Source organism: Thalassophryne amazonica, chromosome 13, assembly GCF_902500255.1.
Source record: "Thalassophryne amazonica chromosome 13, fThaAma1.1, whole genome shotgun sequence".
In the NCBI taxonomy this organism is placed as follows: Eukaryota; Metazoa; Chordata; class Actinopteri; order Batrachoidiformes; family Batrachoididae; genus Thalassophryne; species Thalassophryne amazonica.
Window position 1 is genome coordinate 87,680,932 of NC_047115.1, and position 27,815 is coordinate 87,708,746.

General features: G+C 42.7%; 1 protein-coding gene across 1 annotated transcript in view; it reads left to right on the forward strand.

Moving 5' to 3' along the window:
• gbf1 (golgi brefeldin A resistant guanine nucleotide exchange factor 1) overlaps window positions 1-27,815 on the forward strand; it is a 580,908-nt gene that overhangs the window by 438,261 nt on the left and 114,832 nt on the right. The window contains 5 exon segments of the mRNA XM_034185226.1: window positions 16,657-16,750; window positions 17,495-17,671; window positions 17,827-17,891; window positions 18,139-18,262; window positions 27,517-27,588. Coding sequence (XP_034041117.1) covers window positions 16,657-16,750; window positions 17,495-17,671; window positions 17,827-17,891; window positions 18,139-18,262; window positions 27,517-27,588 — 532 coding nt within the window.

Below are 27,815 nucleotides of genomic sequence, written 5' to 3' on the forward strand. Positions count from 1 at the left end.
ATTACCCTGACCTCTAGTAATACTGTGAGAAATCTTGCAATCATTTTTGATCAGGATATGTCATTCAATGCTCATATTAAACAAATATGTAGGACTGCTTTTTTGTATTTGCGCAATATCTCTAAAATTAGAAAGGTCTTGTCTCAGAGTGATGCTGAAAAACTAATTCATGCATTTATTTCCTCTAGGCTGGACTATTGTAATTCATTATTATCAGGTTGTCCTAAAAGTTCCCTGTAAAGCCTTCAGTTAATTCAAAATGCTGCAGCTAGAGTACTGACAGGGACTAGGAGAGAGCATATTTCACCCATATTGGCTTCTCTTCATTGGCTTCCTGTTAATTCTAGAATAGAATTTAAAATTCTTCTTACTTATAAGTTTTTGAATAATCAGGTCCCATCTTATCTTTGGGACCTCATAGTACCATATCACCCCAATAGAGCGCTTCGCTCTCAGACTGCAGGCTTACTTGTAGTTCTTAGGGTTTGTAAGAGTAGAATGGGAGGCAGAGCCTTCAGCTTTCAGGCTCCTCTCCTCTGGAACCAGCTCCCAATTCGGATCGGGGAGACAGACACCCTCTCTACTTTTAAGATTAGGCTTAAAACTTTCCTTTTTGCTAAAGCTTATAGTTACGGCTGGATCAGGTGACCCTGCTGTTATGCTGCTATAGACTTAGACTGCTGGGGGGTTCCCATGATGCACTGAGTGTTTCTTTCTCTTTTTGCTCTGTATGCACCACTCTGCATTTAATCATTAGTGATTGAACTCTGCTCCCCTCCACAGCATGTCTTTTTCCTGGTTCTCTCCCTCAGCCCCAACCAGTCCCAGCAGAAGACTGCCCCTCCCTGAGCCTGGTTCTGCTGGAGGTTTCTTCCTGTTAAAAGGGAGTTTTTCCTTCCCACTGTCGCCAAGTGCTTGCTCACAGGGGGTCGTTTTGACAGTTGGGGTTTTTCCGTAATTATTGTATGGCTTTGCCTTACAATATAAAGCGCCTTGGGGCAACTTTGTTGTGATTTGGCGCTATATAAATAAAATTGATTTGATTTGATTTGAACTCACACCTCCAGCAGAGCTTCTCTACCATCCCTGTGGAGGTTGGGAGCATTGAACCAGAATGGGCAATGTTCAAAGCTTCCATTGCTGAAGCTGCATTACCCTTAACATTGCGTTGAGGTCTGGGACAGTGCCTAAGGAGTGGCAAAGTTGAAAGCAGCAGGACCTTATGGGATCCCCCCGAGGCTGCTGAGGACCTATGCAGATGAGCTCTGTGAGGTCCTCAGCCACATCTTCAAAATTAGCCTCAGTCTCGGGGTGGTCCCCACCCTGTGGAAGACCTCCTGTGTGGTCCCGGTTCCCAAAACACCCCACGCCAAGGACCCGGCCCACTACAGACCAGTTGCCCTGACCTCCCACCTCATGAAGACCATGGAATGGCTCGTCCTGTCTGACCTCCGCACCATGGTGAGCGACACCCTGGACCCACTGCAGTTTGCCTACAGGCCCAACATTGGGGTAGATGACGCTGTCGTCTACCTACTGCAGCGAGTGCTCACCCACCTGGAGACCGGCAGGAGCGCTGTGAGAGTCATGTTCTATGATTTCTCCAGCGCTTTCAACACCATCACACCGGCGCTGCTGCGGGGGAAGCTGGAGGACGCAGGTGTGGATGGACACTTTGCCGCCTGGACCATTGACTACCTCACTGACCGCCCGCAGTACGTGCGGCTGCGCGGCTGTCAGTCTGAGGTGGTAAGGTGCAGCACCCTAACCCACCTACAACACAGACAGCTGCCACCTCCAGAAGTTCTCTGATGACTCTGCCATTGTGGATTGCTTGTCGGAGGGGAACGAGCTGGAGTACCAGTTGGTCATCACAGACTTCGTGGACTGGTGTGAGCGCAACCACTTGTGTCTCAACACCAGTAAGACGAATGAGATGGTGATCGATTTCAGGAGGAAACCACCACCTCACCCACCGGTAAACATCCAGGGGGAAGACATAAAGACTGTGGACAGTTTCAGATACCTAGGTGTTCACCTCAACAGCAAACTGGACTGGACTCACAACACCGTACAAAAAAGGCTAGAGTTGCCTCCACCTCCTGAGGAGACTGAGATCCTTTGGAGTGAGCAGGCCTCTGCATAAGACCTTCTATGACTCTGTTGTAGCCTCAGCTCTCCTCTATGCTGTCGTCTGTTGGGCCCCGGGCAGCACAGAGCGGGAGAGACTGAACAAGCTGGTCAGGAAGTCCAGCTCTGTCCTGGGCTGTCCTCTGGACTCTCTGGAGCAGGTGACTGAGAGGAGGGTGTTAACCAATTTCAAATCCATTATGGACAACTCCTCTCACCCTCTGCACCGGACTGTAGTGGAGCTGACCAGCTCGTTCAGTGACAGACTGAGGTGCAAGAAGGAGCGATGCCGCAGGTCGTTCCTTCCTGCCGCTGTCAGACTGTACAATAACACTGTGACATATGTCCACAAATTATGTGCAATAACAACTTGTTTACAAATCTCTGCACTAATGTCTCCTTACCACACCCAAACTCCATTTCACATATTGTAAAGAAGGTGCTCTTATCTCCTTTTCAATCACAATCATGTTTATAAATGTGCATATGTATATGTGTATGTGTATAGGTATGTGTGTGCATATGTGTATGCGTGTATGTGTGTATATGTATATGTGTGTATATATATATATATATATATATATATATATATATATATATACACAGACACACACACACAGTGGGGAAAATAAGTATTTGACCCCCTGTCAGTTTTGCAGGTTTTCCCACCAACAAAGAATGGAGAGGTCTGTAATTTTTATCATAGGTACACTTCACCTGTGAGAGACAGAATCTAAAACAAAATTCAGTAAATCACATTGTATGATTTTTAAATAACTAATTTGCATTTTATTGCATACAATAAGTATTTGACCCCCTAGAAAAACAGAGCTTATCATTACCATTACAGAGTCAGATGTTTTCTGTTTTCACACAATGCAACAAGGATTTTGGTCCACTCCTCCATACAGATCTTCTCCAAATCTTTCAGGTTTGGAGTTTCAGCTCCCTCCAAAGATTTTCTATTGAGTTCAGGTCTGGAGACTGGCCAGGCCACTCCAGGACCTTGAAATGCTTTATAAGGAGCCCCTCCTTAGTTGCCCTGGCTGTGTGTTTGGGGTCATTGTCATGCTGGAAGACCCAGCCATAACCCATCTTCAGTGCTTTTACTGAGGGATGGAGGTTGTTTGCCAAAATCTCGCAATACATGACCCCATCCATCCTCCCTTCAATACGGTGCAGTCGTCCTGTCCCCTTTGCAGAAGAGCACCCCCAGAGTATGATGTTTCCACCCCCATGCTTCACGGTTGGGATAGTTTTCTTGAGGTTGTTCTCATCCTCTAAACATGGTAAGTGGAGTTGATTCCAAAAAGCTCTATTTTGGTCTCATCTGACCACATGACCTTCTCCCATGCCTCCTCTGGATCATCCAGATGGTCACTAGTGAACTTCAAATGGGCCTGGACATGTGCTGGCTTGAGCAGGGGGACCTTGCTGCCCTGCAGGATTTTAAACCATGACAGCATCAGGTGTTACTAATGTAATCTTTGTGACTGTGGTCCCAGCTCTCTTCATTTTATTGACCAGTTCCTCCTGTGTAGTTCTGAGCTTTCTCAGAATCATCCTTACCCCACAAAGTGAGATCTTGCATGGAATCCCAGACCGAGGGAGATTGATCATGTTGTGTTTCTTCCACTTTATAATAAATAATCATAACAGTTGTTGTCTTCGACCAAGCTGCTTGCCTGTTGTCCTGTAGTCCACCCCAGCCTTGTGCAGGTCTACAGTTTTGTCCCTAATGTCCTTAGACAGCTCTTTTGTCTTGGCTATGGTGGACAGGTTGGAGTGTGATTGATTGTGTGTGTGAACAGGTGTCTTTTATACAGGTAACAAGTTCAAACAGGTGCAATTAATACAGGTAAAGAGTGCAGAATAAGAGGACTTCTTAAAGAAAAATTAACAGGTTTGTGAGAGCCAGAATTCTTGCTGGTTGGTAGGGGGGCAAATACTTATTTTATGCAATAAAATGCAAATTAATTATTTAGAAATCATACAATGTGATTTTCTGGATTTTTTTTTTTAGACTCTGTCTCTCACAGCTGAAGTGTACCTACGATAAAAATTACAGACCTCTCCATTCTTTGTTGGTGGGAAAACCTGCAAAACTGACAGGGTCAAATACTTATTTTCCCCACTGTGTGTGTGTGTGTGTGTGTGTGTATATGTATATATATATATATATATATATATATATATTTATTCTATTTCTACCTCATTTCTTATGTCTTGTACAAGTATTATTATTATTGCTTATCGTTGCACATGCTGTTTGATGAACATTTTCCTCTACTTGCATCCATCTTGTGTGTTTTTTTTAAGTGCTGACGTAACGTAAATTTTTCCTCTGTGAGATCAATAAAGTTCATCTTTATCTTTATCAAACCGGGGTGGTGGTCCCCATATTTTACAATGGGGACCAGAGAGTGTGTGCCACCTACAGGGGCATCACACTACTCGAACCTCTGATTGAAGAGAAACAATGTGGGTTCTGTCCTGGTCCTGGAACCAGCTCTTTACTCTCACAGGGATCCTGGAGGATGCTGGGGAGTATGCCCACCCAGTCTGTTTGTGGACTTGGAGAGGATGTATGATTGGGTACCCTGGGAGATACTGTGGGAGGTGCTGCAGGAGTATGGAGTGAGGGGGTCCCTTGTCAGGGACATCCAATCTCTGTACTCGCAAACCGAGAGCTGTGTTCGGGTGCTCAGCAGTAAGTCGGACTTGTTTCCAGTGGAGGTTGGCCTCTGCCAGTGCTGCGCCTTCTCACCAATCCTGTTTGTGATATTCATGGACAGGATATCAAGGCGTTGTCAGGGGGAGGATGGTTTCCAGTTTGGTGGGCTCAGGGTCTCATCACTGCTTTTGCAGATGATGTGGTCCTGTTGGCTTCATCGGCCGGTGACCTCCACCACTCACTGGATCAATTCGCAGCCGAGTGTGAAGCGGCTGGGATAAGGATCAGCACCTCTAAATCTGAGGCCATGGTTCTCAGCAGGAAACCGATGGATTGTCTACTCCGGGTAGGGAATATGGCCTTTCCCCAAGTGATGGAGTTCAAGTACCTCGGGGTCTTATCTGTAGGAAATGATTTTTTTTTTTTTTTTTGGCCATTTCTCCTTTGTCTACAGAGGATAGAGATGCTTTTCATAGAAGCAGCTCTCTTCTGTTAGCAGAGGGTATAACTGTCCATCTATTATAAAACTTTTAACAGGTAGGTGTTGAACTTTTTTTTAAATTTTAAAAATGTTTATCGCTGTTCAGCTTTGTTTACTTTATCGGTCTAAAAGTTATCGGACAGAAATTAATTGGAGATAATTGGTCCGATAATGGTTTTTAAAGTTATCTAAAAAGATAATCCGATAATGAAAACATTATCTTCGATAATTATCTGTTATCGGATTATCAGAAGTGTGCCCACCACTGGTGACAACTAATGAAAGTCATTCGTCGACTAGTCAGGTACCATTAGTCATCGAATAGTCAGCAAATAGTCAGCAACTAAATTTTTGCTTGACATTGAATGAATTAAGGCAATTTTGAATCTCCATGGTGAAACTCAAATGTGACATTTACAGTTGTATGTAAAAGTTGGATGGATGAGCTTTATTGTCATTGTCATTACAAGTGCAACAACAAGGAGATTGTGTCCACACTCAAATTGCCACAGACAAATACAGCAGTTAATCCACAATTATTACTTGTTTACCGTATTAATGGCACACATCAGAATTAAGACAACACATATACATTTGACATTGTTTATGTGCAGTAAACTTGAAACAGTCCATTTTCCGAATTGAGGCGATGTGAGTGTGTGGTAGCCGCTGCAACAGGAGTCCGCCGCCGCCAGCTTGGGGGAAACGGGGACCTGCCACAGCTAAAACTGCGCAGCCCCCGGAGGGGAGAAGGGGTGGCGTGAGCGGTGGCCGGGATGGGGTGTGTGATGGGGGCAGGAGGGGAGGTGGGGGGGGCAATTGGAGCATGCTTCAGTCTTTGTCCGTGTGTGAGTCTGTCCTTGTACTGGAGTTATAGAGATAAGGAGGCAGCCTTATCTCTATAACTCTCTATAACAGCCTTAGCCATGTTCCCTAAGGCCGTAGAGATTCTTCTGGAGGAAAACAATGGGACATTTTGTCCTTCAGAGGCTGATAAGCCGTGTTTGTGGTTGAGCAGTGAAAACACTTTTACAGCGTCACATGAACAAACCAGATCCCAAATTATGAATATTCCCCAGTCTCTGAAATCTTCACTTTCTCCTGCAAGGTGCGCATTTGCTCTGAGATGTTATCCAATTTGCGTCTGAGTTGAAGGGTTAATGCAGTCTGAATGCAGGTTGTCTGGATCAGAAATGTCAATTAATAATAATAATAATAATAATGACTTGGATTTCTATAGTGCCTTTCATGACACCCAAGGTCGCTTCACAAGAGTGGGAGGAGGGAGGTAGAGGGCGAGGGGAGGGGGATTTAGGGAGGATAGGCAAGAGAAAAGAGATGTGATTTGAGGTGCTTTTGGAACTGTGTCAAAGAAGTGGCAGAATGGATGGGAAGGGGCAGGCTGTTCCAAACGGTAGGACAATTTACACAGAAAGCCCTATTTCCAAAGGTTCTGAGTCTGGTGTGGGGAATGGAGAGTAGGTCCTTGCTGGTGGAGTGCAGGGACCGTGACTGGGAGTAGGGGTGAAGAAGGTTAGTGATGTTCTTGGGTGCCAGTGAATGAAGCGATTTATAGGTAAGGAGGAGGAGTTAAATATATCATGTCGCAGACGAACACACTGATATTTGAGAAGTGCAATGAAGTTTCTAGTATTTACAGAAAGTGTGCAATAATTAAACAAAATTGGGTAGGTGCATAAATTTGGGCACCCTTGTCATTATATTGATTTGAATACATTTAGCACTAATTATTGGAACAAAAATTGGTTTGGTAAGCTCATTGACCCTTATCCTTCTTACACAATTGAATCCAATCATTATTGGATTCAACTGTGGATTAATACCCTTTCATTATTGAAAGGGTATTTAAGGTGGCCATTTGCAAATGTTTCTCCTCTTTGCATCTCTTCTAATGAGTGGCAACATGGGAGCCTCTAAACAACTCTCAAATGACCTGAAAACAAAGATTGTTCAACATCTTGGTTTAGGGGAAGAATACAAAAAGCTATCTCAGAGATTTCAGCTGTCAGCTTCCACTGTGAGGAACACAGTGAGGAAATGGAAGATCACAGGCACAGTACTAGTTAAGGCCCGAAGCAGCAGGCCAAGAAAAATCCCAGATAAGCACATTCCACAGGTGAACAGGTTAATTGGAAACAGGTGATTGTCATGATTGGATATAAAAGGAGCAAAAGGCTCACCCATTCACAAGCAAAGATGGGGCGAGGATCACCACTTTGTGAACAACTGCGTGAAAAAATAGTCCAACAGTTTATGAACAACTTACACATCTGTGATGGCACCATCGATGCATCCAGGTTTTGGAGCAACACATGCTGCCATCCAAACAACGTCTTTTTCAGGGACGTCCCTGCTTATTTCAACAAGACAATGCCAAGCCACATTCAGCACGTGTTACAACAGCGTGGCTTCATAGTAAAAGAGTGCGGGTACTAGTCTGGCCTGCCTGCAGTCCAGACCTATCCCCCATTGAAAATGTGTGGCGCATTGTGAAGTGCAAAATACCACAACGGAGACCCCTGACTGTTGAACAACTAAAGTCGTACATCAAGCAAGAATGGAAAGAATTCCACCTACAAAGCTTCAACAATTAGTGTCCTCAGTTCTCAAATGCATATTGAGTGTTGTTAGAAGGAAAGGTGATGTAACACAGTGGTAAACATATCACTGTCCCAGCTTTTTTGAAATGTGTTGCAGGTATCCATTTCAAAATAAGCAAATATTTGCACAAAAACAAAGTTTATCAGTTTGAACATTAAATCTCTTGTCTTTGTAGTGTATTCAATTGAATATAGGTTGAAAAGGATTTGCAAATCATTGTATTCTATTTTTATTTACATTTTACACAACGTCCCAACTTCATTGGAATTGGGGTTGTAATAAGGTAACTAGAAATCTAACTTGGTTACTCTTAACATTGAGTAATCAGCAAAGTAATGAATAGTTACTTTTCTAAGTATTTAATCTCTAAAATAACCAAGTTAGATTGCTAGCTACTTTATTAGTTGCATTCAGCAGCTGCCGGGTTGTCCGCAGCTGCTAATGAAACAACTGTATAAAGGAACTAATGTAGTAACTTTTCAAAGGAACTGTGGCAACACTGTCTATAAGGCAACAGAAAGAGGGAGGGCAAGGATTAGTGAGTGTCAGAGCCACAGTCCAGGATGAGATGAGGAGCATCCATGAATGCATCAGAAAGATGGCCCCCTGAGATCGGCTGCTACAAGCATGAAGATAGATGGTGATAAGGAGCAGGAGGAAGCGATATCATGGAAGACCAAGCTCCTACATAGGATGCACCATAGACAGATAGAGGGAGTGGCTGACATCAAGAAGTTCTTCAGTGACTCAAAAAGGCCGGCCAAAAGGAGAGCACAGAGGCTCTGATCATGGCAGTACAAGAACAAGCCCTGAGCTTCCCCATCCATACAGGCAGGAGTCGACTACAGCCGATACGACCCAAGTTGCAGGCTGTGCACATGTGCTGCAGAGACAGTCCAGGACATAGTAGCAGGATGCTAGCTGGGACAGTGTGCACTGAGAGGCACAACCAAGTCTCAGGAACATCTGTACCGTACATGGATTAGACGTCCTCAAGTCTCAATGGGATCGCCAAAGGTGGTTGCAAACAACAGGGCTAAGGTCCTGTGTGACTTCAAATACCAGACAAACAAGCAGCTGCTGATCAATCCACCAGACATAGTTGTGGTTGAAAATGGAAAGGAGACCCAAGTTGTGATTGATGTGGCAATCCCAGCTGACAGCAACATCAGAAAGAAGAAGCACGAGAAAATTGAGAAGTATCAAGAGCTGAAGGACCAACTGGAGTAGATGTGGAACGTAAAGTCCAAAGTGGTTCCAGTGGTAATAGGAGCACTAGGAGCTGTAACCCCCAAATTGGAAGAGTGGCTCCATAAAATTCCAGGCACAACATCAGAGATCTCTGGCTGGAAGAGTGCAGACCTAGGCACAGCTATGATACTGTGCTGGACCCTCAAATTTTTCTTTCACCAAAACATTCAATCTAGGCTTGCATCTCAGGTATACCATCTGGTAAATTGTTCTTTTTAAGAAAATCTTCCTCTGTACCACTTCATCATGAAGCTGTGTAACTAGTGATACAAAATGCAGAACAAGCACCAAGCACAATTTCTCCAGTCACAGCCAGAGAAGCCTGTAACTTCTTCTGGGTTGTTTGGGTGTCTTGGTGGCTTTCCTCATTCTTCTAAACTAAAATCCTAACTGTAACTCCTCCTCATCTGTGTGTTTCACAGCCTCGGGACGTTGAATCAGTTGATTTTCAGTAACAATTCAGTTCATTTTTCAGAAAATCCATGCTCTGCAGCACAGATCATTTGAACCCGAGACCTGGGCAGAAATTTGCCATTACCGGTGGATTAAAACTCCTCTCTGGTGCGGTGCGTGGAAGAAACAGTTCGCCTTCAGTGGAGAAACTTCCCACTCCCCCACCTCTCCTTCCATGCAGCAGTATACAGCAGAGAGCAGGAGAGAGGATTCAGAGACGTGGCTTCTCTCCAGTATCGGAAAATCCCGCAGGTTGGATTGGGAAATGCCGATACACTAATTATATCTGTATCGGAACCCGATACCTAACTGGGATGTTGATTGCCGCTTACGTGCTTTGTCCCTTCTATACTGAAGAGTGACACTGGTGGAGTTGTGAACCTCTGTGCCCATGTGATGTCACACATCAGCAGGCATGGCCGCCTGCTGGTGGCTTTAGACCCATCATACAGAAACACTCTTCACTTCAACATAAATGATCACACATGCCTACAAATTTTCATATGGGCTCTGTTAACCCCCAAATCGTGAATCAGTTGCAAATCGTGAGTTATCCAGAAACAGTTAATTGGAAAACGTGAATACTGAAAAGATATCTCACAAAACATGAACACGGGTCTTGCAAAACATGAATATCATTCATGATATTTTTATATATATATATATATATATATATGATTTTTTTTTAATTTAAATACTTTATGGATTTCAGTTTACAGATCAGTTACTTCAGGAAATTTTGATCGCAAACCCTATCAATTATTTTTTTTGGGGGGGGGTGGGGCGTGATCCATGAGCAGCTATCACTTCTGGTGTCAAGTGCCCTGTCCCTTAAGAGAAACAATGTAGAAAAACAACACTAGTTTCTAACCTCAGGAAGGTAGACAATTAGGGACCGTCTACAAAGTGCAAAAACAAGACACCAGAAAAATATTCAATAAATTCAGGTGTGGTGTCACCAAATTCCCTGAACACATCAGTGGTCTCCTGCTGCTAATACTACAGCACTCAGTGTGGAAAAATGTGCAAAAATGTTAGTGGTTTTGTATCATTAAAATATGTCCTAAAATGAGCAATAAAAGTCACTAATTCACTAAAATTAAATAACTTGAGAGGATTCTTGAAGGAGGCGGTTCAGACAGTGTACATATGGTATGTCACAACCGGTTGTAGTAGCTTCTGGATGCCACCATGTGTCCCAGACATCAGCGCAGCTCCATCAAATACCTGGCTAAGAATCTTTGATGTGTTTAGTCCAGCTCCATTTAGCTCCGCCAAAACAGTGTCTGTGCGTCACCCTTATCAGCGGTTGCTATGGTTAGCAGATGCTCAGTGACCTCATATGACTCATTTACAAATCTGATGACAGTTGATATATTCTCACATCCTGTGGGGTCACAGGTTTCATCTACTTTCAAAGTGTGGTAGGAGTCTCCCACCTCTTCTACTATAGCCTCAGTCACCACATTGCTCAGTGTACCTATGAGTTCATTTTGCATGTCATGACAGGTGTATGTGGCGTTGTGTGTGATTATTTTCACAACAGCTGCCAATTCCGGGTCCTTTTTAATTGTATAGTCCAGTAATGAGAAAAAAAGGCCGCTTCCTTCCTCCGACATATTGTCAAAAGCATCTATCTTCCCTCTTAAAGACAGCTATTTTTCTGTCAGAAATCCCACAATTTCAACAAAAAATAACCTGTTTTTTTATAATTGCTCTGCATTAACAAGTGCTGAAATCTCATTCCAGCATCAGTGCACCCCTCCTGCTCCTTCCACAGTGCATAGCAAGAGATATGCTCCTTTGAAGATTCGTGTTTGTGAAATCCCCGATCTTTCTCCATTGCATTGTTCCAGTTACAGAAACCCACACTCACAAAAACATCTGTTGTATGAGACCGGCTGTAGTGGCCGCTAAACTGCCAGCAACAAAAACAAAATGCTGCGTTGGCTTTGACTCTGTATTCAAGCCAGTCTCGGTTGTGATACCAAGCAGCAACAAATGAAAGCTTCTTTCCGCTGAAAATGCTGGCAGGGTACTGCTGCTATAAAGCAATTTAGTTGGGCTGGTCAGTCCCGAGGTCATCTATTGGTGTTTTTCCGCAGGTAGCACTTGGGCTAGCAGGTGCATCCTGGCTGTTAACGCAGGGAGGCCCCGATTGATGAGGGAGTAGCGCTGGGGCCGGGAACGGGTGCATTTGCTCCCTCTTCAGTCGATGGAACTGGAGGAGGCCTAGAAGATAGAGCACCATGTAGCCACTTCTTAATATCCATTTTGACTTCTCAAAATGCTATTTTAGTATGATGGTAGTTTTCATAGTGCTCACTCACTGCACTTTTTTGAAATGACAACCAGTAGGTCAAATCAGTAGGTCACAGGTTAAGCTCCGGACCAGTGAGCATACGTCCCCACATCACGTAACGTGAATATTACTAACAAATATGTCTTTTTAAATGTAATTATTATGAGTTTTTATGCCATTTGCCAAGGATGATTTCACATTGAATAAGATACATTTAAATAATTAATAAAAAATAAGTTTGGCACAAAGGCTTGGCCTGCTTGTGGGTGAGTGAAGGGAGGGGGCACAATAACTCATTTGGGGAGCATGGCCTGCGAAGAATGACACCACATCCCCCCCACCCCATGACGCTGCCGCCGGATGAATTTGTTTTTTTGTTTTTTTTTGGTGTCTTGTTTTTGCACTTTGCAGACGGTCCCTACACTTCCTCTACTCGTTCAGGTCAGTGTTATTTTTCCAGCTCAGAGGACAGCTCGTATGGATAAAAACAAGGTTGTAGCTCGTTGTCTACCTTCCTAAGGTTAGAAACCCGTGTTTTGTTTTATACAACCCTAATTCCAATGAAGTTGGGACCTTGTGTAAAATGTAAATAAAAACAGAATGCAATGATTTGCAAATCCTCCTCACCCTGTATTAAATTGAATACACCACAAAGACAATATATTTAATTTTCAAACTGATAAACTTCATTGTTTTTGTGCAAATATTTGCTCATTTTGAAATGGATGCCTGCACCATGTTTCAAAAAAGCTGTGACAAAATGGCCCAAAAAAGCTGTTTACCACTGTGTTACATCACCTTTCCTTTTAACAACACTCAATAAGCATTTGGGAACTGAGGACACTAATTGTTGAAGCTTTGTAGATGGAATTCTTTCCCAATCTTGCTTGATGTACGGCTTCAGTTGTTCAACAGTCCGGGGTCTCCTTTGTCATATTTTGCGATTCATAATGCACCACACATTTTCAATCGGTGACAGGTCTGGACTGCAGGCAGGCCAGTCTAGTACCCGCACTCTTTTAATACAAAGCTGCACTGTTGTAACACGTGCAGAATGTGGCTTGGCATTGTCTTGCTGGCAGAGACGTCCCTGAAAAAGACATTGCTTGGATGGCAGCATGTGTTGCTACAAAACCTGGATATGCCTTACAGCATTGATGGTGCCATCACAGATGTGTAAGTTGCCCATCCCATGGGCACTAACACACCCCCATACCATCACAGATGCTGGCTTTTGAAGTTTGCACTAATAACAATCTGGATGGTCTTTTTCCTCTTTTGTCCGGAGGACACAACGTCCCTGATTTCCAAAAACAATTTAAAATGTGGACTCATCAGACCACAGCACACTTTTCCACTTTGTGTCTGTCCATTTCAAATGAGTTCGGCCCAGAGAAGGTGGCGGAGTTTCTGGATGTTGTTGATGTACGGCTTTCGCTTTGCATGGTAGAGTTTTAACTTGCACTTGTAGATGTACCGACCACCCCATTTTTGCTTGTGAATGGCTGAGCCTTTTGGGGATGCTCCTTTTATACCCAATCATGACACTCACCCGTTTCCAATTAACCTTTCACCTATGGAATATTCCAAATAAGTGTTCTTTGAGCATTCATCAACTTTCCCAGTCTTTTGTTGCCCCTGTCCCAGGTTTTTTGAAATGTGATGCATGCATCCATTTCAAAATGAGCAAATATTTGCACAAAAACAGTCCATCAGTTTGAACATTAGATATCTTGTATATTTTCATGCCATTTTAACATCATATTAATGGCGTAAAATGGTCTTAAAATTAAGTTGATAATATTGTGAGATTAAAGGATAATTTACTGAGTATGAGGTGTGTACAGGAAAATATCAGACTCAGGTGTACGTACGAGCCGAGTGTTAGTGATTCATTTATTTCTTGGTTCATTTATTTATTAATTTATTGTATGGCTACTATATTTATATAAACACGCAAACCTTTGGTATTGCCTGAATATGAAAGCTGCTGATGGCTCATAGTCAGACCTGTTTACTTCACTTCCGTGAGGAACCTGCTTACACATGGTCCGGCCATTAACTGGAAAGCTTTCAATTTGTGTGTTTTTTCCGATGCTCTTTAGATATTTATGGAGTACATTCGTGTCCGACTTGTTTTTTCTAATCGTGTTTTTAGCTTTCTGGTTTGTCGTGAATGTGATACGCATTCCGGACTGATTGTCATAGTAACCAGTCTGATATTTTCCCATATCAGACTGGTTTCCATGACAATCGGTTACCATGAAATCAGCCAATCATAGCGTGCGTAGCATTACAGCCATATAATAATGTAGTTTATTATATGGGTGCGACGCTACATGCGCTCTGATTTGCTGATTAACGGTTGGATATTTTCCCATATCTGGATCGGACCGCAACGTGTATTTTCATTACAAACCAGGAAGCTAACAAAAAACCCAAGTCGGACATATACTCCATAAATATCTAAACAGCATCGGAAAAACACACAGATTGATGTTAGCAAGTTCTTTATGCATGTGAAGAAAATGTATGAGCCCAACACCGTCAGCAGCATATTCAGGTCATACTGTAAATTTGTGTTTATATATATATATATATATGTATATATATATATATATATATATATATATATAAAATAAATAAATTATTAACCTCGTTTGCTGGGTCTGTACGGGGATGTCAGGCCTCGCTGTTTTTCACACGGACCTCGCTGACGCTCTGTCCATATGAACGCCTCAGTCAGATATTTCCCCGTACAGACCTCACACTTGGTTAATAATCCTTTATTGTTGTAATATTTTCTCAGGGAATATATTGTCCAACAAAATTTGCGATCGTGACAGGCCTAGATTTGACATATTTTTCATGCAAGATGCCATTTCTGACACAACTCCAGTTGTAAAGCCACTTTCTGATTAAAATATTAAGTTAAAATTCCGCACTCTTCATGCTTTATTTATTGTTCTGAAAGTACACTCAACAAAAATATAAACGCAACACTTTTTGTTTTGCTCCCATTTTGTATGAGATGAACTCAAAGATCTAAAACGTTTTCCACATACACAATATCACCATTTCCCTCAAATATTGTTCACAAACCAGTCTAAATCTGTGATAGTGAGCACTTCTCCTTTGCTGAGATAATCCATCCCACCTCACAGGTGTGCCATTCCAAGATGCTGATTAGACACCATGATTAGTGCACAGGTGTGCCTTAGACTGCCCACAATAAAGCCACTCTGAAAGGTGCAGTTTTGTTTTTTGGGGGGGGATACCAGTCAGTATCTGGTGTGACCACCATTTGCCTCATGCAGTGCAACACATCTTCTTCGCATAGAGTTGATCAGGTTGTCAATTGTGGCCTGTGGAATGTTGGTCCACTCCTCTTCAATGGCTGTGCGAAGTTGCTGGATATTGGCAGGAACTGGTACACGCTATCATATACGCCGGTCCAGAGCATCCCAAACATGCTCAATGGGTGACATGTCCGGTGAATATGCCGGCCATGCAAGAACTGGGATATTTTCAGATTCCAAGAATTGTGTACAGATCCTTGCAACATGGGGCCGTGCATTATCCTGCTGCAACATGAGGTGATGTTCTTGGATGTATGGCACAACAATGGGCCTCAGGATCTCGTCACAGTATCTCTGTGCATTCAAAATGCCATCAATAAAATGCTCCTGTGTTCTTCATCCATAACAGACGCCTGCCCATACCATAACCCCACCGCCACCATGGGCCACTCGATCCACAACATTGACATCAGAAAACCGCTCACCCACACGACGCCACACACGCTGTCTGCCATCTGCCCTGAATAGTGTGAACCGGGATTCATCCGTGAAGAGAACACCTCTCCAACGTGCCAAACGCCAGCGAATGTGAGCATTTGCCCACTTAAGTCGGTTACGACGACGAACTGGAGTCAGGTTGAGACCCCAATGAGGACGACGAGCATGCAGATGAGCTTCCCTGAGACGGTTTCTGACAGTTTGTGCAGAAATTCTTTGGTTATGCAAACCGATTGTTTCAGCAGCTGTCAGAGTGGCTGGTCTCAGACGATCTTGGAGGTGAACATGCTGGATGTGGAGGTCCTGGGCTGGTGTGGTTACACGTGGTCTGCGGTTGTGAGGCTGGTTGGATGTACTGCCAAATTCTCTGAAACGCCTTTGGAGACGGCTTATGGTAGAGAAATGAACATTCAATACACGAGCAACAGCTCTGGTTGACATTCCTGCTGTCAGCATGCCAATTGCACTCTCCCTCAAATCTTGCGACATCTGTGGCATTGTGCTGTGTGATAAAACTGCACCTTTCAGAGTGGCCTTTTATTGTGGGCAGTCTAAGGCACACCTGTGCACTAATCATGGTGTCTAATCAGCATCTTGATATGGCACGCCTGTGAGGTGGGATGGATTATCTCAGCAAAGGAGAAGTGCTCACTGTCACAGATTTATTAGACTGGTTTGTGAACAATATTTGAGGGAAATGGTGATATTGTGTATGTGGAAAAAGTTTTACATCTTTGAGTTCATCTCATACAAAATGGGAGCAAAACCAAAAGTGTTGCGTTTATATTTTTGTTGAGTGTAGCTTCTAAGTTTAAGAAAAAAACAGCTGAGCTATTGAAATGTGTGTTGTCATTGTGGGGTTTCTTATTTTTCTTTCGAATGGTTACAGGATTGATTACATTCTATCATCATTAACTTGTATCCATGTGCTTTTCTGTCCACACAGGAAATGTGCAATGATAGCTGCACATTACGGCTTCAGTGACGTGTTTGATAATTTGATCATCTCCCTGTGCAAGTTTACCACTTTGAGCAGTGAGGTGAGGCTAAAAAAATAAAAATAAATAAAATCTGTTTCTTTATTGCGACTGGCACAAATCGCTAACCAGTTAGCAACTGGACCACCTGTTAGCAAGTTCTTTATGCATGTGAAGAAAATGTATGAGCCCAACACCGTCAGCAGCATATTCAGGTGATACTGTAAGTTTGTGTTTTATTTATATATATATATATATATATATATATATATATATATATATATAAAATAGGCATATAATAAATGAATTATTAACCAGATTGTAGAAGGCAAAATTGCCCTGGTGAAGCTGAATCATGCACAGGTCTGTTTAAGATGTTTTCATTAACACAATTTCAGTCAACGAAGCAACAGAGAGAGTGTAAAATGAACCTCTAAATGAGAAATTCTGTTTGTATAAACATGCTGTGTGTGTGTACAGTATGCTTTGGTTAAGACTTTTCAGAGTACACTTCCTTTTTCTTCAGTGTTTTTTGGAGATTTGGCACCAAAATAAGTAGTTAGGAGTTTAACCTGAATTGTTTTGGCACATTGAAAGCTCAAGTCCTGGATTTTGTGCTTTTGGATGTGCACACCTGGCACTGATTGTTATGAGATTTATATGCTGATAGCTGCTTGTAAATACACTAAGATCCAAAAGCAGCTGTCCTCACTCATGTTGCTTGTGTCCTTAAAGACCTCCTGCAGTTACAGCCACTGTCTCATTGCACCTGTTAATTGAGTCCTGATGGTTCTTCTGCCTCTGCAGTCTGTGGAAAACCTTCCAACCGTGTTCGGCAGCAACAGCAAGGCCCAGATAGCCGCCAGGACGGTGTTTGACCTTGCCCATCGGCATGGCAACATTCTGAGGGAGGGCTGGAAGAACATCATGGAGTCCATGCTGCAGCTGTTCAGAGCTGAACTCCTGCCAAAAGCCATGGTGGAGGTCCGAGATCATCTCTCTGCTTTTACAGTCATTTCACTTTAATGCTTTACTGCAGCTGTGACCCAGGATTTAACTGACACTGACTGGCTGAGTTTTTCGATGTTCTACTGCCATCTACTGTCCATTTTTTTCAAACATTGTGCTTTTTAACTCAGGTAGAGGATTTTTTGGAGCCAAACGGGAAAATTTCTCTTCAGAGAGAGGAAACGCCTTCAAATCGGTATGTTTTTAATGCTCATCAATCACTTACCAAAATGCTACTGTAGAATCTAAAGGGATCTGTTGTCATGTTTGTTTTTGTTTGTCAAGAACATCCCCACTAATTTGTCATTGTGTCTTCCATCAAAATATTTTGCTTTGCCTGTGATAATTTTTTGTGAAGTCAGCCTTCTTTAGAAAGGCATGTTTATATGCCCAAATGAGCGTGATTGAATGGAAAATAAAGAACCTCTTCACCTGTTTCTCAGTGGGGAGTCTGCAGTGTTGAGTTTTGTCAACTGGTTGACTTTGAGTGGAGCTGAGCAGTCCGGACTCAGAGGACCATCCACAGAAAACCAGGAGGCCAAGCAGGCTGCCATTCTTTGCATAAAGGTAATCTCAGCAGCGTGCTTGGATATTAAGTTCAGAATATAGTTGTAAAAGTTTTTAAATTACTAAAATTTCTTGGATACAGTTGTTGACGGTCTTATGATTTCACCCTATAATGCACAGCGTTTCAAGCTACTTCCACTCGCATTAATGCAGTCTGTCCTCAGCAAAGATGAGACTGGAATCCCTCAATTCAAGTACAACTCATGTTTTTAGCATTAATTGTTTGATGTAATGTCATACATACATACATATATACACGCACACACACACATATATATATGTATATATGTATATATATGTATATATGTATATATATCTATATATAAGTGTTGTGAATACTTTCCGGTACAGTGTGTGTGTGTGTGTGTGTGTGTGTGTGTGTGTGTGTGTGTGTGTGTGTGTGTGTAATAAGCTATGGTTTTTGAAACTCGATGCTCCATGTACACACACATTTTTAGCTCCCCAATTGAAGAACATGCAAACGGATTTTTGAGTTGCACAGATCAAGTCAGCATAGCTCAGTGAGATGCAGAATAGAAGCTGATAGGGATCTACAACCCCAATTCCAATGAAGTTGGGATGCTGTGTAAAATGTAAATAAAAACAGAATACAATGATTTGACAATCCTCTTCAACCTCTGTTCAATTGAATACACCACAAAGACAAGGTATGTAATGTTCAAACAGATAAACCTTGTTGTTTTGTGCAAATATTTGCTAATTTTGAAATGGATGCCTGCAGCACATTTCAAAAGTGTTGGGATGGGGCAACGGAAGACTGTTAAAGTTGATGAATGCTCAAAGAACACCTAATTGGAAACAGGTGAGTGTCATGATTGGGTATAAAAGGAGCATCCCCACAAGGCTCAGCCATTCACAATCAAAGATGGGGCGAGGATCACCACTTTGTGAACAACTGTGTGAAAAATAGTCCAACAGTTTAAGAACAATGTTTCTCAGTGTTCAATTCCATCATCTACAGTCCATAATATAATCAGAAGATTCAGAGAATCCAGAGAACTTCCTACACGTAAGCGGCAAAGCCGAAAACCAGCATTGAATGGCCGTGACCTTCGAGCCCTCAGGCGGCACTGCATTAAAAATCGACATGATTGTGCAAAGAATCTTACCGCGTGGGCTCAGGAACACTTCAGAAAACCATTGTCAGTTAGCACAGTTCATCGCTACATCTACAAGTGTAAGTTAAAACTCTACCATGCAAAGCGAAAGCCATACATCAACAACATGTAGTAAAAGAGTACAGGTACTAGACTGGCCTGCCTGCAGTCCAGACCTGTTGGCCATTGAAAATGTGGCACATTATGAAGCGCAAAATGTGACAACGGAACAACTGAAGTCGTACAATCAAGCAAGAATGGGGGAAAATAATTCCACCTACAAAGTTTCAACAATTATTGTCCTCAGTTCCCAAACACTTATTGATTGTTGTTAGAAGGAAAGGTGATGTAACACAGTGGTAAACATACCACTGTCCCAGCTTTTTTAAAATGTGTTGCAGGCATCCATTTCAAAATGAGCAAATATTTGCACAAAAACAAAGTTTATCAGTTTGAACATTAAATATCCTGTCTTTGTGGTGTATTCAATTGAATATAGGTTGAAGAGGATTTGCAAATCATTGTATTCTGTTTTTATTTACATTTTACACAACGTCCCAACTTCATTGGAATTGGGGTTGTAAGTGGAGCCTTGATTAGCTTGAGAAAAAAAATAGCAGCTGTTGTAGCTCAAGATTGAAGCAACAGTTTGAGAGCTTTTTCATGGATACACCCAGTGGTGGGCACAGCTAACCAAAAAGTTAGGTTTAGATAACTGCTAATCAGCTAACTGAAAAGTTTTTTTATAATGCTAAACTGATAAACTGCCTAAAAAATTATCGGAATCTACAGCTCACCAATAACCAATAACTTTCTGTTTTGTCTCCCGTACACACACTCAGCTACTAACATGCCAATTTTGAGTTTAAACACCACCAAAGCTTCTAATAGAATCAAACGCGATCACAAACCCAAACACATCCAATGAGTCAGCACTTCTGTCTTTACACCCTGCCCACTGCCATAGGGAAGCGTCATTTACCTTGACAGCATACAGTGGTCAGGCCAAGAGGCAGAGGTCTTGAAAAGGAAAGCAGGTAAGACTTATGGTTTTGATTTATAAATCAAATTAATCCAGATAGAATAACTACATTAATGTCAACAATGTACAAAGTGAAAATATAACACGTATCTGTTTTAAAATAATGCACTAAATCTGAAGTTTTGAACGTTAACACACAGATGCCCAAAGGGATTATGTGTTTCTGCTGCCTGCCTCCTCCTCTTTGCAAAACATGTTAATTCCTCTCCATATGCTAACATTTGGAGAGGAATTAACATGCAGCTCAAGTGAACCTGTCTGGGCACTTTCCAAAGAAACAATAGGCCACATTCCTCTTTTGTGTCTGATTGAGCCTGAGTGCAAAAGTATTATTTCAGCCGTAGTCTGCCACCACTGCCACTGCAACATTAGTCATTTTGCAGTCAATTTCATTGAGGTCATATCTTTTTTCATGTACTAAGAGTAACCATTTTTCATTTTATATTTTATTTAGCTAATAAACACTTTTATCCTATTTTTATCATTTGATCCAAGATACGTTTTCTATTTGTCATAAAAACACTTATTGTAATAATTGCCTGTCATTTTAAGAAGGGCAGAAGTATTTCTGATGAAAATCCTTCATGAATAGTAATTTGGTTGTAGGCTAAACACCAATTAGAATGACAATTTACTGTACTAAGCTCACAATGTCATAGAACTGGGATTAGCACCCCCCCCCCCCCAACAAAAAACATTTCATCATCAGAAGGTGTAACGTCAGGAAGAAAATAAAATTTTGTTTCTCCCAAAGAAAAGGCTTGTTACTATACAAAGTGCACAAATGTAGCATACAGTTGTCATTACTAGCAGTTGTCCACATTCCCAAAGTGCATCTTTCCTACATTTGGCACAGGTGCATTTGCAGCAGTGTACACAACGTTCAATACTTCTGTTGTTGTTGCAGAGTATGCGCACCTGGCACTGTGTCTTTTTCTTCTGAGAAACTCTCATCTCACAACCCTGCTGTTTGCACTCTTCCCCTAGTGCCTTTTCTTGCAAATGTCTGTTTTGAAGTTCCTCCGTGAGCTCCAGCATGAACAATTTCTGACTTTCTTTTGATCCTGTATATGCTGTGTATAAAACATGTGCATTTGTAGCAGCCATATCCAACAAATCACAGCCATGGGCCATCTCTGTGTTCCTGCACACACGGAGTAGTTGCGTAATTTCTGGTCCATGATATCAACACCACATTTGAAATGGTTCTAATCAACAGTGTTCGGTTTTTGTTTTCGGCGGTCCACAATTTCCACTTTCTGATGCATGGTTCTCAGAAGACAGACAGATTTCTTTTCTTTTATTTTTTTGTGTACACAGTCAGCAAGGCACTTCCAAATGTGAACACCTGTGTTGAGTACAACTGGCGGCCAGAGGTTTCCTTGGCAGTTGCTGGTAGCTCCCGACAATTTTTCTTGATGGTGCCAAGCAGAGTTGTTTTTCGTTGAAGAAGCCTGTTAGCCAAAGACAGAGAGGTGAAGAAATTGTCCATAGTTACAGTCCTTCCCTGGTCCATAAATGGTTCCATCAACTTCAAAACAACCATATCCCACTCCCTGTTTGTCTCACAGCAATACTTCTGATGCTTAGATTTTAACGTCTGGTGAAATCTCTCCAGTGCACCCTGGCTCTCTGGATGATACGCACTGGAGACCTGATGTTTAACAGACAGTTCACACATAACCTGCTTGAAACCTTTGGACATAAAGTTTGTTCCTTGATCTGACTGGATGCGCTTAGGCAATCCAAAGATGGAAAAAACTTAACCAAAGCTTTCACCACTACTTTAGCCCGTAATGTGCGCATCGGAAAAGCCTCAGGAAACGAGTTGCCGCACACATCACGGTTAAAACATACTGATGTCTGCTGGGCCTTAATGAGCTGATCTTTATTTACTGCCAAACACAAACCATTTTCATGTGGCAACACTTCCACACCAGGGGTTGCACATTCTTCAGGAGGAGGCCTGTCCCGATCACCAAACGCAGCCAAAAATGAATCAGAGAGATCCACGCCATCATCAAGCTCACGGGCTTGGGCTTGCGTTACAACGCACACAGCAAAAACACGCAGTACGCCGAGCGCAGTGGGGACAGTACTACACACCTCAGCTGTGGGCTCATCCGTTACCTCGGGAACTGCAGGGAACACATTTTTTCCAGCTGCATCGTTCCCAAAGATCACATCAACCCCTGCAACAGGCAGTTGGTCACACACCCCGACATGCACCGTACCAGAAACAGTTGAGGAGGAGAGATAAACTGAGTGCAGCTGCACATGAATAACACTCAATTTCACCCCCATATCAACAAATCAGACCCACAATGAGTGGTCAGAAAACGGTACAACTCCACCACGAACTAGAGTGTGTTTCGCACCAGTATCATGCAGGATAGTGACAGACCCCCGTGAATGACTCATTAGCCAGAGAGAAGAAATGGTTTGAGAGAGGGGTCAAGGAGGCATTCTGTGTGAAACAGTTGAAACCCAGCCTTAACCGGGGAGGGGGTCCGAGACACGCTTTGTCCCCTGTTTACAATGGGCTACTCAGGTCAAAGCAGTTTCAGTGTTTTGTTCATGGTAATGAGTCATTCACATCATCAGGAGAGTCGTCAAGGGAGCCGGCAGGAGAGGCGTCCATCCCATCATTAGGAGGAACAGCTGCCCTGTCATTAGGAGGGTGCTAACTAGAGCACAATAGGTGCTAATTAGAGCTATTGTTTAGTCACTAGCCTATAGCAGTCTGCCTCTCGGTAGGAGGGGTCTGGTTAGGTTTAAAACTCCAGCTTTTGTGGCTTCTGTTTATTCTTCTCTACAAGAGTCAAGACAGAAGTCAGACTACCAGAGCAAGAATTTTAGCTGTGGAAGCTTCTGCGATTTGAAGCGAAACGTCCTCGCGTCAAGCAACCCAGTCCGGTCAAAGATTCAAGCTTCTCTACTAATTCATGGCAGCAAAAACACTTACGCTCGCCCGCAGCAGCACCGTTATGCCGTGATGGTTTCGAAGACCGTTGTTTCTTATTCTCTGCAATTACTGGAACTTCCTGGTGCACAGAAGCCGTGAAAACACCTTTATGGATTAAAACAACCTCATCTGCACACACAGCAGCCTCAGCCAGAGCAGAAACTTTGCGCTCATTTAAGTTATGCGCTCAGGCAGACACTTCTTAAACTCCCCAATAAAATTAGCTCCCGCAGCTGTACAAAATCCTGTATTTTGCTGGCCTTGCACCACTTATCAAACAACACGCTTTTCTCACATGCAAACTGCACATACAGTGAGGAAAATAAGTATTTGTACACCCTGCGGTTTTGCAACTTCTCCCACTTAGAAATCATGGAGGGGTCTGAAATTTTCATCTTAGGTGCATGTCCACTGTAAGAGACATAATCTAAAAAAAAATCTGGAAATCACAATGTATGATTTTTTTAATAATTTATTTGTATGTCACTGCTGCAAATAAGTATTTGAACACCTACCAACCAGCAAGAATTCTGGCTCACACAGACCTGTTAATTTTTTTTTTAAGAAGCCCTCTTATCCGGTTAAGCGCTGACATAATGCATAACGTGATAAATCTGTTTCCGGGTCCAAAGACCTCCAAGTTTACATTTAAAGTTACGTCTGTTTGATCCTGTTAAGGATTTACAGTTTAAGTTTAGTTGATGTGCGCAAACCTCCGTCCCTGCCTTCTCCGCCTCCACCTCCGTTAACCGCATTCATCTGGTTCTGTGGTCAGAACACTTAATAAAACTTTTTTTTTCTTTTACTTTACATATTTTATTATGCACAGATAAAATATACATGTCTGTTTGTTAATAAAAAATTATTTATTACAATAAACAGGACGTTAAACTGCAAACATCACTTTCTCCCCGAACGACATGAACAGGAAGCGATCGCAGCTCGCAGCAACTCCCATTGAAAATAACGGAGAAACAACCTGAGCGTCTGACATTTTTACATAAAACAAACACAGTAACAATGTCTAAAAACCCAGTTAATATATCCTGGAGAGTTTTAGGCACAATATACAAAGAGTTTTATGTTTGATGTTAATGCTGTTGTCTGTGTGCAGCGGTATAAGTGCAGCCTGATCAGATCATCTCAGTGCAGTTCTCAATGTTAATGACAGCGTGCCTTTTTTGTTTTGAGCCCGAAGTTGAAAATCACATGATGCGTTACGTCACACTTAACAACCGGAATCTTTACCTGTATTAATTGCACCTGTTTGAACTTGTTACCTGTATAAAAGACAGCTGTTCACACACTCAATCAATCACATTCCAACCTGTCCACCATAGCCAAGACCAACGAGCTGTCTAAGGATGCCAGGGACAAAACTGTAGAACTGCACAAGGCTGGGATGGACTACAGGACAACAGGCAAGCAGCTTGGTAAAAGACAACAACTGTTATGATTATTTATTAGAAAGTGGAAGAAACACAAGATGACTGTCAGTCTCCCTCGGTCTGGGATTCCATGCAAGATCTCACTTTGTGGGGTAAGGATGATTCTGAGAAAGCTCAGAACTACATGGGACGACCTGGTCAATGACCTGAAGAGAGCTGGGACCACAGTCACAAAGATTACATTAATAACACATGATGCTGCCATGGTTTAAAATTCTGCAGGGCAGCAAGGTCCCCCTGCTCAAGCCAGCACATGTCCAGGCCCGTTTGAAGTTCACCAGTGACCATCTGGATGATCCAGAGGTGGCATGGGAGAAGGTCATGTGGTCAGATTAGACCAAAATAGAGCTTTTTGGAATCATCTCCACTTACCATGTTTAGAGGATGAGAACAACCCCAACAAAACCATCCCAACCGTGAAGCATGGGGGTGGAAACATCATACTCTGGGGGTGCACTTCTGCAAAGGGGACAGGACGACTGTACCGTATTGAAGGGAGGATGGATGGGGTCATGTATTGTGAGATTTTGGCAAACAACCTCCTTCCCTCAGTTATGCTGCGTTTACACATGACGACGACAAGTCACGAATGCCACGAAAGTGGCCGCTGATCACGAATGTGATTATTCGGGGCAGAGGCGTCAGGTGTCCTTGGGAACTGCTGCAACCTGTTACCACACGTTACGATTAATGGCACATGTTGCCGGAGAATTATCAGGAACCATTACGCACGGTCAAGAATAGTGTTCCGCATTGTTACGCGCTATCGCACGCTATTGCGCGTAACAGCGCATCGTTAAGTTCTGTCACGTTGTGAACGAGGTGAATTGTCTCCAGTCACACACACCCATATTCATCCAACCGAATTCAGATCGCTCCAGTTTTTCAGAAGAACTTTGTGACTGCATGCGTAGTTGGGCTTTGTCCCATGGAGTGGCGCAGAGAGAAGGAGGAGGACATCGCCAGATGTGTGGCTTCATGCGGCTCTCGTCTGATGCATTTTCCCAAACATCAGGCACATGGCAGCAGGTGGAACACCTGCAGGAGCGCGCTGAAGAGCACTGAAATTTGACTTTTAGCCGACTTGGTGTCTGCAGTCAAACTGAATGTTGTGCAGCAGGGTTTAATTGTGTGCGCGCTTCTTCCTCCGCCGGACTGGAGGAGGTGCAGAGATATCTGGCAGCATGTGAGTCTCCTCTCGCTCCTCTGGTTGCTCAGACTCGTTCTCCCACTCAGCGGTTACAACAGCAGGTGGAACACCTGCAGGATCGTCCTGAGGAGCTTCAGCAGGAACTGTGGACCGACATTTGGAGCCGAGTTTAATTGTGAGCACGTGACAGAAAACTGATTCGTCGTGGCGTGCAGAGAAATGTGACGCCGCGTTACAAGTCGTGTCAAAACTTGACAGTTTCCGTGTCATAACGCGTGACAGTTTGGGCTCCAAGAACCATCACAGAAACCACTACGAACGTTGTCACGTTCTATTAAGGATCAATACTCATCAAGACGGATCAATACGCTTAGTTGCGACCTCCACAACGTGAGACGAAATGAGGGTGGTGTGTGACATTTGTGGAAGATTTTTTTGACAGGCAAAAACATGCTTCACGAATATCAAGAATATCACGCACCAACACGCACTATTAAGAAACCTATTCCGATGCGTTAAGTCACATTAAGAATGTCAGGAATGTGTCACGAATGACAGAAAAATGACATTCGTAACGCGTCTTGCTTATGTGTAAACGCACCTTAAGAGCATTGAAGATGGGTCATGGCTGGGTCTTCCAGCATGACAGTGACCCCAAACACACAGCCAGGGCAACTAAGGAGGGGCTCTGTAAGAAGCATTTCAAGGTCCTGAAGTGGCCTGGCCAGTCTCCAGACCGGAACTCAATACAAAATCTTTGGAGGGAGCTGAAACGCCAAACCTAAAAGATTTGGAGAAGATCTGTGTGGAGGAGTGGACCAAAATCCCTGCTGCAGTGTGTGAAAACTTGGTCAAGAACTACAGGAATTGCAAACAAAGGCTACTGTACCAAATATTAACATTGATTTTCACAGGTGTTCAAATACTTATTTGCAGCAGTAACATACAAATAAATTATTAAAAAATAATACATTGTGATTTCCGGATTTTATTTTTTTAGATTATGTCTCTCACAGTGGACATGCACCTAAGATGAAAATTTCAGACCCTTCCATGATTTCTAAGTGGGAGAACTTGCAAAATCGTAGGGTGTTCAAATACTTATTTTTTTTCACTGTAAGTTTGGTTCTCAGTTTTCTCACAATTTCTAAACCTATGCCTCATGTCTCTATGCCTCAGGTACTGACTCATAGGCACGCAGCACTGTGGACTTAACAATATCATAATTTAGACTTTGATCTATTGGGAGGGTTGCACACACCTCCTGAGCTTTTCCCACCAATTTACATTGCAGCAGCAAAGACCACACATCCTTTGACCAGTTTAAAGTGGTCACTACATGCTCAAATGTGCTAAAATAAGAGTCCACCTCTGACTCCCTGAATGGAGGCAGGAGCACAATGTGCCGACTCACATCAAAATTTCCACAGGAGGAGTGTGTGGCTTGTGGATCAACATGATCATTGTTTTGTTTTTAACAGGATCAAATGTGACACATCACTGAATTTTATAGTTTGTCTTCCCTGTCTAGCAATGTGACCGGAGAAAACTGATCACAGAGAGTAAATTCCTACAGCTGGAGTCTCTACAGGATCTATTGAAGGTCATTGTTGAAATTTTTTTTTTTTTACTTCACCTCTTTTTTTATAATTACATTAAGATTTGTCCATGGCTACTTCGAATATTGAGTCAACTGCATTGCCAACAGTGTTTTGTTAGTTAAACAGAAATAGGTGTCTTAGTGGTTAGCACTGATGCCTCACAGCAAGAAGGTTGTGGGATCACTTTCCGCCCTTTCTCTGTGGAGTTTGCATGCGTGGGTTTCTTCCC